At 55.0% G+C, this 13,759-nt stretch overlaps 1 protein-coding gene across 4 annotated transcripts in view; it reads left to right on the forward strand.

Annotated features, from left to right (window-relative positions):
• WSCD2 (WSC domain containing 2) overlaps positions 1 to 12,538 on the forward strand; it is a 116,486-nt gene extending 103,948 nt beyond the window's left edge. For all 4 annotated transcript variants that reach the window (XM_032397954.1, XM_032397953.1, XM_032397955.1 and 1 more), the window contains 2 exons: positions 3,941 to 4,141; positions 10,505 to 12,538. In XM_032397954.1, coding sequence (XP_032253845.1) covers positions 3,941 to 4,141; positions 10,505 to 10,857 — 554 coding nt within the window. In that variant the 3' untranslated portion in view covers positions 10,858 to 12,538. The remainder of the gene's footprint in view (positions 1 to 3,940; positions 4,142 to 10,504) is intronic.
• Positions 12,539 to 13,759: the final 1,221 nt, after the last annotated feature.

Here is a 13,759-nt window from a genome sequence, read left to right on the forward strand (position 1 = left end):
GGACTCCCCCAAGAGGAGCGGAGGGAGTCCCAGGCAGAGGCCATGGGGGTAGGCAGAGACGGAGGCAGCAGCAGGAGGAAACAGTGGGATCGGTCAATGTCCCAGTTTGGTGGCATTGGATGGTGGGAGAGGTGAGGGCTGGGAGCGTGATGCAGGAGGGGCAGCCAGGACTGGGTAGGCAAGGGCCCTGAATGCACACTCTCCTGGGGTCACAGGCCTGGCAGGCAGTGGGGTATGGAGGGATTTCAGGCCGAGGAGTGGTGTGCTGAGATGGCCATGTGTGAAATACCCCTCTGGCCACAGAGCTTGGATAGGATGTTCAGCTGCAGGGACAGCAGTGGGGGACAAGGGGACAGTGGGAAGGACATTAGGAGTCCATTGATTGGAAGTGAGGGGCCTTGGTGATGGGCCCGGAGGGGGTGGTTTCTGTAGAATGAGCTGATGATCCAGGGACTCCTGCTGATTGGAGGATTTTTGAGTTTCCTCCCTCGTCCCTGCCACTAACTAGCTCGATAACCCCCACCCCGGCTTGAAACCTCGATTTCATCCTCTGTAACAAGCTTGCATTGGGTGAGCCCCTGAGCCCTCCTAGGTCTGATGGGCTGCTTGGCACTTTCTCTGCATCCCTCTCTTCTCTCATCCTGGCAACAGCCTGCCCCCCTTAGGGACTGCTGAGTGAAGGAGGGATGGAGGGAGAGCATGAGTGGGTGGGTGGGTGGGTAGATGGATTCTCCCCTCCTGGAATCCAAGTGTCTGTACCACTTGAGTTCTGCCTCCTCTTCCCATTACCCAGAGAGGCTGGTCATCTGCCAAACATGATTTTCTTGGTGTCTGTGTCCCTCTGTCCATCTCTCTTTCTTGGTCTTGCTCTGTCTCCTCCTTTTTCCTTCCTTGTGTCTCTCTGATCTTTTTCTTATTTTGTTTCTGTGTCTGCTTCTCCCCTTCCTCCTCCCTCTCTCTAGGCCTCCTCTCCCCTCTCTGTCCCCCTCCCCATCTCAGGGACCCCACTGCCCCCGAGTGCAGGCTCCAGCTCTGTGGCCTGAAAGAATGCAGAGGCAGGAGGGGCTGGGATGACTGCCCAGAGTTGGCAGGGCCCTTCTCTGCTCCTGGGGGCCCACAGATGCCGCAGGGTATCCATGAGGCAGGCCCTTGGCCTGGCTGGCCCAGGACAAGAATTCCTGAGGACTGCCTCAAAATAGAGCCCATAATCCCTGGAGGACCAGCAGCCTCCCGGGTATCCATGTGCAGAGCCAGGGTGGGGGGCCTTTCCTGCCCTTCTCCACGATGGCTTCCTTAATGGCAAAATGCACAGGCAACTGTCATAATTGGGGGCGGGGGCTGGGAAGGGGGAAAGGAGAATACATAGCTTATTCTCTCTGTGGCCCTAAACCCCCAAGTTCATTTCTCCAAAGCCTCAGACCATTGCCTGGCTCCTCAATCCCTCTGAGGTCCCGTGGGTGCCCCAGATGAGCTGCTATTGTGGGGAACCCTCAAAGGAATGGGATTGAAATATACCACACTGAGGCAATGGAGGAGCTGGGTCCTGCATCAGGGAGAGCGGAGAGGGGGCCTCCTGGTGGTGGAGTTCAGCAATTCCGCTCTGGCCCCCGGCTTGCATCCCTCATTGCTCCGTAATCACCTAGAGGGCCCTCCCTGGAGGACCATGGAGCAACCCTAGTTTCTCAGGCAAGCAGATCCCACGCGGCTTCTTAAAGGCTCCTTCCCAGACACAGAAATCCTCTCTCTGGGAGGCATTGTGCTAAATGGATTTGTCTCCACCTCCCGGCTTTTCCAGTGCACCTTACAGACTAACTTCTTAGGCGAACCACATCTGGAATCTAGAGCAGGTCTTTTCCGATGTACATAGTCTTTGTATCTTGGTAAACATGGTGCTAGGTTGACTCCATCATGTAACAGAGAGAAATGGGATCTAGGTCTCACAAAGCAGGAGAGCTGATTTAAACTAGTGCGACCACTCCGCCAGGTTTCTATTTATCTTTCTGCTCTGAAAACTTGTATGTGTTCTTGTGTAATCCCCACGCATGTTTTTCTCTTGCTGTGCTCGTGCTGAAATACATTTTGGCAAAGATAAAATATAATTCTAGATGGGAAGGTCCTTGTCTGCGTCACGAGGCTCTTTACCGATGGCATGCATGACTATGTACCTTGAAATCGGCTCCAGTGCCACCTTGTGGGTCAACATCTGTGTCCCAGGCTCAGCTCTCAGGCTCCCAGACCCCACTCCTCATTGTCCCATGACAATTGGTCCATGGGCCTCAAAGGCTTTGGGTGATTATTTCCTTGTGGGCAGGGGCCAGTGTACTTCCTGCAGCCTCACTTGGCAAGTCCCAGGATGGACTCTGGCTCAGGAAATGACATTCCATTCCTTGTGACCCCGGCGGTGGGGGGGGGGGGGAATGTACCTTTCCTGAAACCCGATCTCCAGGAACAGGAGTAGGTACCATGCTGGCCTCATTTGAATCCACCTTAAAAGCCTCAGAAACCTTTGTACGTGGGGCAAGGGGAGAAAAGGGGAGGTAGGGTGGCTTCTCGGCCCATCATGGCCTCCCAAGACTTGTTCTCATTGAGCTGCCATTGATTGAAGTCGTCCTCTGTGCCTCATTGATTTTCTCAAACAGCTCTGTGAAAGAGAAGCGGCATGGTTCTGTTTTATAGATGAGGAAACAGAGGCCCAAAGAAATAACACGGAGTTGGAAACACAGCCATTATCTTGAAGGCCTCGTCTGAGAACATTTCTACTTGGCTTTCAAGATGCCATCCAAGTGCCTTAGCTCCCGGGAGAGCAGGAGGCCCAAGAACTCAGTCTGGATGGCTTGGGTTTGAATCTCAGCTCTGCATCTTGCTCGCTCTAGAGCTTGGGCAAATTCTTTGATCTCCCTGTGCCTCAGTTTCCTTATCTATAAAATCTCTCCTAGGATCATTGAGAGCATGGAGTTGCCTAACTAATAAAAGGCTCAGACCAGCGTCCAGCACACAGTTAGCGCCAGAGAAACATTCTCCAACAACCCACAACTTTTCTCAGTTCCTCAGCTTTTGAAAGGAAAATCTGATCATGTCCCGCCTTCTTTTGCTTAAATCCTTTTTCAGGGCTGCCTAATCTTTGTGGTCTTAGTGCTGAGCTCTCCATTGCAACCACTACAATCCCATCCGACTTCACACTCCCCTCTTTTCTGCTCTCAGAAGTCATGCAGTGAGACATTTCTTCTGACCCACCCCAGGACCTTCGCATGTGCTGTTCCCAGCACCTTTCCCATCCTCTCTTGGGCTAGTAAATTCCTCCTTCTCCTTCACATGTCAGCTTAAGCCACTCTCCCTGCAGGAAACCTTTCTGGATGCCGCCCTCACTAGGTCAGTGATCTGGGCTAGGCTGTTGGGGCTGCTCAGCACCCGCCTGCGGGTTGTGCCCATGTCTCTTCCGTGAGTCTCTCACCACCTGGGAGCAGCAGCCTTCTAGCGCCTCCTCACACTGATGGCAGAAGCACACAGGAACAAACATGTGATGCACCTTGGGACTGCGATAGAGACGTACTTCTGTCCTCCTTCCACTGGCCAGAGCGAGTCATACGGCCATTCCCCGGGGATGGAGATGCCACCCAAAGAGGACTCCCCCAGTGTGTCCCTGTCAGGTGCTTCTTGGGGCACCTGGGCATTAAATCGCTGCCTCCTCTGCAGCTTGCTGGCTCACTGCGTTCGTGGATGTCGTGATCTGCATTATCTGGCTCCCAAAGACAGCAAGACCCATGAATATTTTTGCAGATTTTATTCCCAAACGTCAGCACAGTGCCCGGCACAGAGTAGGTGCTCAGTAAATATGGCAGGAAACGAGTGAAGATGGGAGGATTCCTGAGGTGGCCTGGGGGACTGGGCGGGACTCACGTCCCTGGGCTCACCGCCCTGCCCCCCTCCTTGACGGTGGCAGGGTTCAAAGGCGAGCGGGACCACTGGCGCAGCGGCAGGACCATATGCATCAAGACGCACGAGAGCGGCCAGAAGGAGATCGAGGCCTTCGATGCCGCCATCCTGCTCATCCGCAACCCCTACAAGGCGCTCATGGCGGAGTTCAACCGCAAGTACGGCGGTCACATCGGCTTTGCTGCGCATGCCCACTGGAAGGGCAAAGGTACAGCTGGGGTGGGGGGGGTGCAGCCAGGGCTGTCTGCTGCGAGGGACCCAGAAGGGCTCCCCATGGCCCCCCGCCCCCCCGAGCAGCACCTGCTGGGAGACGGGTGATGTCATAGCCCAGCCGTCAAGGGCCTCGGCTCCAGAGCAAGACTCCCTGGGTTCAAACCCTAGCTCCATCACTACCTCCCTGAACTTAGGCTTGTCCCTTCTATAAAATGGGGGGTAACAATGGTGGGGCTCTAAGAATTTAACCCCTTAAAAACAGTAAACGTGACTCATTATGGAGATGAAGATCCTCATGTAATTGATACGGGATGGATGGAAATGGTTTCAAGAGCCCTTTCCTGGGAGTCAGGAGACAAGAATCCAGCCCATGGTCATGAGGTCACTTAGGAGCCCCTAGAACCACTGCTAACAACTCAGGGTTGTGAGGCTCAGAGATGTTAAGTGACTTGTGCCAGGTCACACAGCTGGGAAGTGACCATGTTGGCCCCCCAGCAGTGAATCTTAATATGATTGGGGTTTGAGATTCACCTCTGGCACTTAGTAGATGACGGCTGTGTGACTGAAGGTCTCACTCCAGAGCCGGTGGCCCACGATAATGGTGAGAGCTTTGAAGTCAGACCCAACCTCTAGCATCTTGAGTATCTTTAACTCCTCTGGCTCTCAAAATCCCATATCCAATATCACCCACATCTCCATCACTGTAAGGAGAGTCTTTAAAACGCATAATTAACCCTGTTTTACAGACGGGACAAGCTAAGTTCAGGGAGGTGAAGAGGCTTTTCCAGGAGGTAGTGGACCTGGGGTTTGACCCCAGACAGTTTTGCTCCTGAGCCCAAGCCCTTAACCACTGTGATAATGGATGGGACAATATGTCGATGGAACAATGGGATCACTCAGTCTAGGACGTGCTCCATAAATGTGAGCTCCCTCCACCTTAGCCTCCAGGAATCAGGCTGCTCCAGCCTCAGCCTTGAGGGGTGCTTTCTACTTCACCCCTCCTAAAGCTGCTCTAAAGCTCCCCCCCCCCCAAAGAGGTCCTGCGCTTGGCAGCATGGTGTTAATGCGGCAATCCAGCGGTTAATGACGTCATTCCTTAAAACCCTTGCACCTGTCTGGCCAACTGTGCCCTGGGTTCCCAGTTCAGTCAAGGGGGTCCTCTGACCCTCCCCTTGCTTCACTCCCCATCTCCGAGGGTGGTGACATTTGTTCTATTGTTCCACAAATAAATCAGAAACCTCTTCTGGGAACAGTTGAAAATGAACACTCCTCAGGGCCAGGCTGAGAAGTCTGCAGGTGCACTTGGCAGAGGCCTGGCCTGAGCAGAGACCTTTCCTGCCCAGCTGGAAAGGACCTGGGGGACCAAGCCCAAGGGTCGTCAGCCCAGCCGCACGGCAGCCACACATCCCTGGAGAAGTGTGGGCAAATCCCAGGGCCCCGACCATACCAGGACCATTGCTGGAGTGGAATCTGGGCATCTATATATTTTTTTTAAAGCTCCCTGCTGCTTCTAGAGTGCAGGTAGGACCAAAAACCACTGATTGATCCTCTATTGATTAACAGGGAAACAGGCCCAGAGAGAGGCGGGGACCTGCCAAGGTCATTCAGGACCTTAGGGGAGGGAGTAGAATCCAGCTCTCTGCCTCCCAGGCATCCTGCTGCCTCCAGGGATAAGGGAGGGGCCTCATTTGGGAAGCTCTGAGCACTTAGCATTCATTAGGTCATTTAAACCTAATGCCCAGAGGAGGTAAGAAAGGCTGCCCATCCAGGTGGCATTCCATTGCACAGGTGAGAAAACCATCCCAGGAAGGGAGCAATCACATGGCTAAGCCTTCCCCACCCCAGGCTTGACTGAACTGGGATTCAATCCCAGGCATCCGCTCCCAGGCCGTCTCTTAACCTGGGGGTGACTTTGTGATGAGTTCACAGCTTCTGACTGGCTTGGCACCTGGTCTCAGGTTCAGGCAGTTCTAATCTTCTTCAGGGCAAGTGGGAGCTTTCAAACTGCAGATTAGGGAGAAGTCAGGACAGGCGGAACCACGGGGCTGCAGGGCAAGGGAGAGAGGAGGTTCCAGCACGCACATCTGCTGGCGGGGGCCTGGGGTCCCCCACAGTAGTTGGGGATGGGGAGCCTTCTCCCTGCATCCCCTCCCAGGCTGACCCAGGTCTTCAGGGCTCCGGGAGCCTTCCCCAAAGAACCCATTTCTTTGCGCTCTGCTTTCCCATCTGGTCCCTGTAGGCACTGGAGTCGGAGACCCTGGCTTTAGGGTACCCGCACCAGTAGCCCTGGGAAACTGGTTAGAAATGCAGATTCTCTGGCCCTACCCCGACCTGCTGAGTCAGAAACTCTGGGAGGGGGCCTGGCAAGCTGTGTTTTCCCAATCCCTCCAGATGTTTCTGACGCACCCTCCAATTTAAGAACCACCACTTTAAACCTTTGCTGCTCAGAGTGGGGTCTCTGCAGCAGAGCCTTGACCCCACCCGGAAGACGTCTTAGAAAAGCCTGAGCCCTCAGGCTCCATGAATGGGAATCTGCATTTGAACAAGATCTCTACCCCCACCCCCAGAAGCTTCCCGTGCACTTGAAGGTTTGAGCATCACTGCTTTAGTATGTGAGGGTCCCCCCCCCAAGAATAGAGTTCCCCCAGCTGCTGAGCACATCCACCCCACCCTGCCGGTGCCCCCTTCCCACGTAGAGCTGGGGAAAGGCCCTTGCAACCCTCCTGCCCCCCCCCCATTTTTGGTTCCATAATGTTAATTTTACAATCTCCCTGGAGTGGGTCCAAAGCAAAGTTTTATGTGATATGATTACACAAGGTGAATTGTCCTGGATCTGTTTAATGAAACAGACTGTGTTTAATGATTCTGCGGGGAATTAAGCGCAGTTAGGCTATTCATCAGGCCCCGGTTCCTCCAGACAAGAGGAGGGAGCGCAGAGGGGCCGGCGGGACCCTGCTAGGTGCTCCGGGTGACAGTTTGGCGGAACCATGACCCAGGGCTCAGCGTGCCTTCGTGACCCACGGTGAAGGGGATCCTGTACTCATCAGGGCTTTTGTTTTTAATTTTCTTCTTTCCGATGAAGTAGTTCAGGAGCCCCCAGGGAGGAATCCGGGGGGTCGGCAAACAGCTGTTGCTGAAGCAGCCTGGGGCGCTCGAGTGTTGTTGGCGGGAAGCTCTGACCCAGCTGATGGGACATGAGGGGGTGCATCTTGGTGACGCCAGGGCACCCACATCAACAGTCCTCATGACGGCAGTCGGCATTGAGGGAGGACCTCCTGGTTCCCAGGCCCGCGGTCCTTGGCCCTGTGCTTCCATTCCATCTGTACATGCAGGATGCAGGTCTTAGCACAGTTGTTTTGCGGATGGGTAAACTGAGCCGCAAGGAGACCGACTGAGGTCCCCACACTGTCACAGCTAACGTAGAGAGGAAGAGGGTTGTGAATGCTGCCAGTCTGCCTCCAAAGTGGGCTGCGCACAGACCCCGAGTCTTCGATGACACCTGAAGGAGCTGATCCGAACAGGAGCTCTGGAAGGGCTTGTAGGAGGGCGGGAGCCAGGCTCAGTCTGGATAGACAGGGTTCGAATCCTGTCTCGGGCAAGCAAGGTATGGCCTGGAGCAGCCTCCTTCCCCCCCCCCCCCCCAACCTCCCCGTGTATAAAATGGGGCTAGTAATCCCCACTCTCCAGGCTTCTTGGGAGCAGAAAACGTAAAGTGACGGACACACAGCAGGTGCTCAGGCCCCATAGGCTCCCATCCCAGGGCGATCTGCCATCGGCAAGGGGGCCGTGCCATCTCCAGCCCATCTGCACCCAAGGCTGGGGCCACCCTCTGCAGGACCCCAACCACCATGCAGACAGGTCCTCCCTCTTCCTTGAGGACCACTGTGCAGCCCCCCTCCAGCAAATACTTGAGATGGTTGGTCAAAAGTGGCCAAGCCTAGAAATCCGACCTGCGTGCTCCTGGCCAACAGAGTCCCGCCTTCATCCACCTGGGCCTCTGCCGTAAGAGTGCTCAACCAGCAGGGATGCGGCAGGGGACTCAGGAGGGGGCAGATTCTAAAAAAAAAAAAAAGAAAAACAACAGATTATGTACATGCTCTATGTTTTTCTAATCACTCAGATACATCTGGTCTTAACCCATTACAACAGTGTGGGCCCAATTAGCCAGATACCTTGTAAATCAACTATCGTAAAGATAAAAGATATCCTTGTCCCCAGCGTCTGTGTTTCCCTAGCAGCAGTGGTGTTCCAGAGGGGTGCGGGGGGAGAAGGAGCCTCACCACAGGGTCTGATGTGTTTTGCAAAGAAATAGGAGCCCTTTATCATGTCACAGTTGGGCGGTGGGGAATTCCAATTTAGTTCAACAGCCATTTATTGAGCCCCTGCTGGGGGTAAGGCAGGGGGAGGAAGTGGGGCTGAGGCTGCTGGTGCCTGGGAAAGATCAGGACCTGGCCTCAGACAGGCCTGGTCTGGATGGTGCTGCCTGGCTGTGTGCCCTTGGGCCAGTCACTTCCCCTCTCTGAGCCTCCCATTTCCTCACTGGTGATACAACTCAACAGTAGCCCTTTCCTTTCTGGGTAGTCTTTAGGATTAAATGAGATCGTAGGTACCCATCACCCAGCAAAGGAGGAGGATTGAGTTACTAAGAACGAACTGGGCTCCCCCAGCCTCGCTTGGGAGACTCACAAGACCCTCGTTCAATAAGCAGATCCCTCTGGAGGGTGCAGGGTGGTGTTGCCACTGTGAGAAGCAGTGGGTCTGGCTTCAGGGTTTCGGAGCACCTGCCCTGTGACTGTCCAGTGGGGCTCAGGATCCCTTTCTCCCTTCCCGACGTCCTCCGTGACACCCCCCCACCCCCGCAGTTACCTGGCTTCTCGTTCTGCCCCTTTCAGCAGCTCCAGGGCTGGCTGGTGGCTCTTTGAGGTTCTCTCTGGGGCTCCCCAAGCAATCACCCACATTCTGTTGTAGCCTGCCTTCAAGTCAGACCATCCTAACACACCTTCCCCAGGCTGGTGGCAGTCCCCCCTGCCAGATTACCACAGCAAGGTAATAAACTGCAAAAGAAAAAAAACAACAAAAAAACCCAAACCGTAATAAAAAAAAGTAGAACAGTAAGGCAAGGATGACAGTATAGATAATCCGACTTAAACTATACCCCAGCCCAGTCTATTGGAGAGACAGACAACATGTGGGGGGTGTGGAGGGGGCAGTGAAGCCCAGAGACTGCACCCGCCTGAGCCTGGGGGAGTCCAGGAAGACGATGTCCCATCTCAGAACAGAATAATGGCGGGAAGAGTAATAGGCAACATTTACTGAGCACCTACTGGGTACGGGGCGCCATGCTAAAACCCTCATATGCTTTTTTGTTTGTTTCTGGGCAAGTCCCTTTTACTTATTTTTGTTTTTTTTTAAATGCAAGTTAGTTACCACATAGTGTATTATTAATTTCGGGGTAGAATTTAGGGAGTCATCAGTTGCATATAACACCCAGTACTCATTACATCAAGTGCCCTCCTTAATGCCCTTCACTCAGTGACCTCATTCCCCCCATCCAAACCTCATATGCTTTTATCCACTTCTCTATACAAAGGTCCTATTAGCACCCTGAGAGTAGATACCATTACTAAACAGGATAGCTAGGACTACACAGCATAACTTGATAGTTAAAAGCCCAGACTTCGAAACCAGGCTGTTTGGTTTCAAATCCTGGCTCTGCCAATTAGTAGCTGTGTGACCTTGAGCAAGTTACTTGACCTCTCTGTGCCTCACTTCTCTCTTTTTTTTTTTTTTTAAAGATTTTTTTTTATTTATTTGACAGAGAGATAGACAGAAGAGCACAAGCAGAGGGAGTGGCAGAGGGAGAGGGAGAAGCAGGCTCCGCACTGAGCAGGGAACCCGATGCGGGACTCAATCCCAGGACCCTGAGATCATGACCTGAGCTGAAGGCAGACGCTTAACCATCTGAGCCACCCAGGCGCCCGCCTCACTTCTCTCTTAAACGAAGGCTGATAACCTGTCTCACAGGGTTGTCGTGAGGCATTTACTAGTTATACTAGTGATACTAGTACGAGTTACTAGAGATACTAATACAAATGTATATAAAAATAGAGTAACACGCATTTATGGAGAAGGCTGGGCGCACCCAGCAGGGGGTTACTGTTCTCCCCAAAGAGAAGGAAAGGCTGAGAACGTTCCAGGCGGCAAGCGACAGCATGGAGGTGGGAGGGACCAGGCCAGTCTGGGGATCTGAAGGAGCGAAGGGTGTCGCTGTAACTAACTTGATCACGGCCACCGCCGTCTGACCCTGATCCTTTGAGCCCCTCCTCTCTCTGACTGGGCCCCGCCTCTTCTCCCCCAGAGTGGCCGGAGTTCGTGAGGAACTACGCCCCGTGGTGGGCCACTCACACGCTGGACTGGCTCAAGTTTGGCAAGAAGGTGCTGGTGGTACACTTCGAGGACCTGAAGCAGGAGCTCTTCGTCCAGCTGGGCCGCATGGTCAGCCTGCTGGGCGTGGCCGTCAGGGAGGACCGGCTGCTGTGCGTGGAGGGCCAGAAGGACGGCAACTTCAAGCGCTCGGGGCTGCGCAAGCTCGAGTACGACCCCTACACGGCCGACATGCACAAGGTCATCTCTGCCTACATCAAGATGGTGGACGCGGCCCTCAAGGGGAGGAACCTCACGGGCGTCCCCGATGACTACTACCCCAGATGATGCGTCGGGGGGGGGGGGCCGGGAGTCCCCACCCAGCCGGGGGGTCTCGAGACGCCCTGGGGACCCCCCCACCCGCCTGTCCTCTCTGGTTTGGGGACAATCCCAATGGCTGCTGGTGGCCCTCAGTGAGTTTCCTGCATGACAAAGGAAGCTCAAGGCAAGAGACCGTCTGGGCACTCCCCACCCTACTCCCAGCCCCCCTTGGAGGTGGAGGGGGCCGCCGGTTTGGGGGCGCTCCAGCCACATGGACCCTTTCCTGTCTCCCGTGCCCCTGACCCCACCCCCTTGGGGGTCCCACCTGTGGGAGGGAGGGCTCACGGTGTCCCCGAGACGTGGGTGCCCCATTGCAGAAGACAAGGATCTTGATTCGAGCGCTAAAGGGACTGTTGAAGGAGAAAGTGGTCCTGGATGCTCTTCCCTTCTGGGCTGAGCACTCACGGCCTCCCCTTTTCTCCTCCACCCCCGGGGAAGCAGGGCACATCATGGACCCAGGCCCCTTCCGCTGGAAGAAGGGTCTCTGACATGCCCGGTGGGCTACGGAGGCCGTGGTGCTCCCAGGAGGTGAACGGGTGCCCCAATGTGGGCCCCAGCTCCTGAGAAACAATTTGGTTGCCGGACCACCTCAAGGGCCAGAATGCTGCCCTTTTCTTCCCCCCCGCTGCAGCCAGGAGGGGACCTTGGCATCTTTGATCCCGCTTCCAGGGTTCCTCAGGCGCCAGCAGTTAACCCCAGGATGGCCACACACCACATGCAGAACCTTGAGTAAGACTGACGGCCCCAGGGGCATCTCTCCACGGTGGGGCCCACTGATCCTACACTGCCCTCTGACTCTTACCAGGGGGTCCTTTACTATCCAGGTTAGAGAGCCAGGAGTGCTCCAAAATCAGGTGGGACCTTGACTCACAGAGACCCCCACTACCTTCCCAGACTTCCCCTTGGTCATAGTCCCATGGGGCCAGCTTCCTGGAGATGGTTCTTCCATTTCCATAGAAACACTCTTCCCTTGGTGGTAAGACATCAAACCAAAGGATTCTCAAGGACCTGGGTTGCTAGTCATCGGTCTTAGAAAGCACTAATTCAGGATCCCATCTTTCCCCCCTGCACCACCTCGGATTACCAGTGGTTTCACCTCCAGCCCACAGCTGCACCTTCCCCTACCACGTAGATGCAAAAGCCATAGGTCCCAGATCTTTGCTATTCTGTCTGGAGCAACCCCCCAGTCAGCCCCTCTGAAGGCTTGGGGTGCAGGCAAATGCTCGTTCCCAAATACCCGAGAGACTGGAGAAGGCGAGTGTAAAGAGATATATTTTTTTAAGAGGAATATAACGAATACATTCTGCTCCTTGGCACCTGGCCATGCAAAGAGAAGAAGGGCTTAGGGATTGGGCCTGTGGTTCTTCTCCCTGACCCCCTCATCTGTGGGATTTAGCCCCCCCCCCCAGGGCCCAGCCAGGGGGCCCTGAATGTATTTTGTACCATGTTTCTGGCCCCCAGCTAATTTCTAGTCTTTCAAGAAGCAGTAGAGGGTGTGGCCTCCCCTCCCACGTGGATGTCCGTGCTCTCTGGGAGACCCCGGGTCCAAGACCTGGGCCCACTCTGCGGGTGGTCACCTCGGGCCACAAGCCTCTGTCTGAAGATTCCTCAGGTCAACACCATCATTAAAAGCGAGTTTTGTTGATTATTCTACCACAGGGTAGAGTGTTGTATAAGGCGAGTTCACAAATGGGCTTTTCTCTTTTTTTGATGTAAGACAATTGTTCTGGGGCTGGTGGTTGCTTCTGTGCCTGGGAAGTAAGGGGGGGTTGTGTGTGTGTGTAAAATTGTGGTCACCTGCCCTTCTGGGTCTCGAGACTGTCCCCCATGTTGACGCAGTGACCGCCCCATTTCTAAGCTGTGAGTGCAGGCTCCCATGTGTGGACTTGAGCGCGTGTAGAGGGGGGAACGGGCCAGAGTGTGGGAGCCCCGGGCCAGAGAAGGGGCCTGTTGTGGAGGGGTGTTTCCTGCCTCCGCCCTTTGTCCTCGGTAAGTGTGCGTGTGTGCGGGGGGGGGGGGGGGGGTGCTGCGTAGGTATGGAAGAGGGGATCTAGGAGGGGTGTCCTCTGTGTGTGAGTGTGCGGTGCTGTGCACTTGTGTGTGCGGAGAAAAACCAGTGAAGGCACAAGGGAGAAGAAGCAAAGGCTTCTGGGAGGAACGAGGGTTTATATACTGCCTTGTGGACAGAAACGGGGAGGGAGGTGGTAAGCAGAGCTGGGGAGGCAGAGACTTCTCCCCAGCAGGGGGGAGAGCTCTGGAGGAGTGGGGGAGGCAGCCTACCTGGCCCCAGCCCTGGGTTCTCTGAAGTAGGAAGGGGGAGGGAAGAGCTCAGAAAGGGCGGGGGGGGGGGGGGGGGGGAAGAGTGGGGGGTTGCTCCAGGACTAAGGGCAGGGTCTTTCTCTTCTGAGGCTTCGTGTTGGCTTCAGAAATTCTCTGAGGACTCACCAGCCCCAGGCTGAATGCTCCAACCCAGGCTGACCTGGTCACAGACTGAGCCCCAATCCTACAGTCTTGATCTTGTTGGACAGCTGAGCCCTAGTTCTGAACACCTACTGATCCATGATCCTGTCTCATACTGATGCCCGATTCCAGCACCACATCGAACCTTGGCCCTACCCATACTGAGTCCCGACCCAGGTCATTGGTGACACTCCAAACGAGGTCATAGGCTAAATCCTGACCTGCCCCCAAACCAGTGCTGATGGTGTGTCTGGACTGAGCCTGAATCTGCCACAACTCTGATTCTGGTTGGAGACTGAGCCTCAGTCCTGGCCCTGGAGGAGTCTTCCCCTTGGTCCCTCTGGGCCCTCATCCAACCTCAGATCGAGCCTTGACTCTGGTCCCAAATGGAGCCCTGAAGCCCTGTGCC

The sequence above is a fragment of the Phoca vitulina genome, unplaced genomic scaffold (assembly GCF_004348235.1).
Source record: "Phoca vitulina isolate PV1807 unplaced genomic scaffold, GSC_HSeal_1.0 scaffold108, whole genome shotgun sequence".
Classification (NCBI taxonomy): domain Eukaryota; kingdom Metazoa; phylum Chordata; class Mammalia; order Carnivora; family Phocidae; genus Phoca; species Phoca vitulina.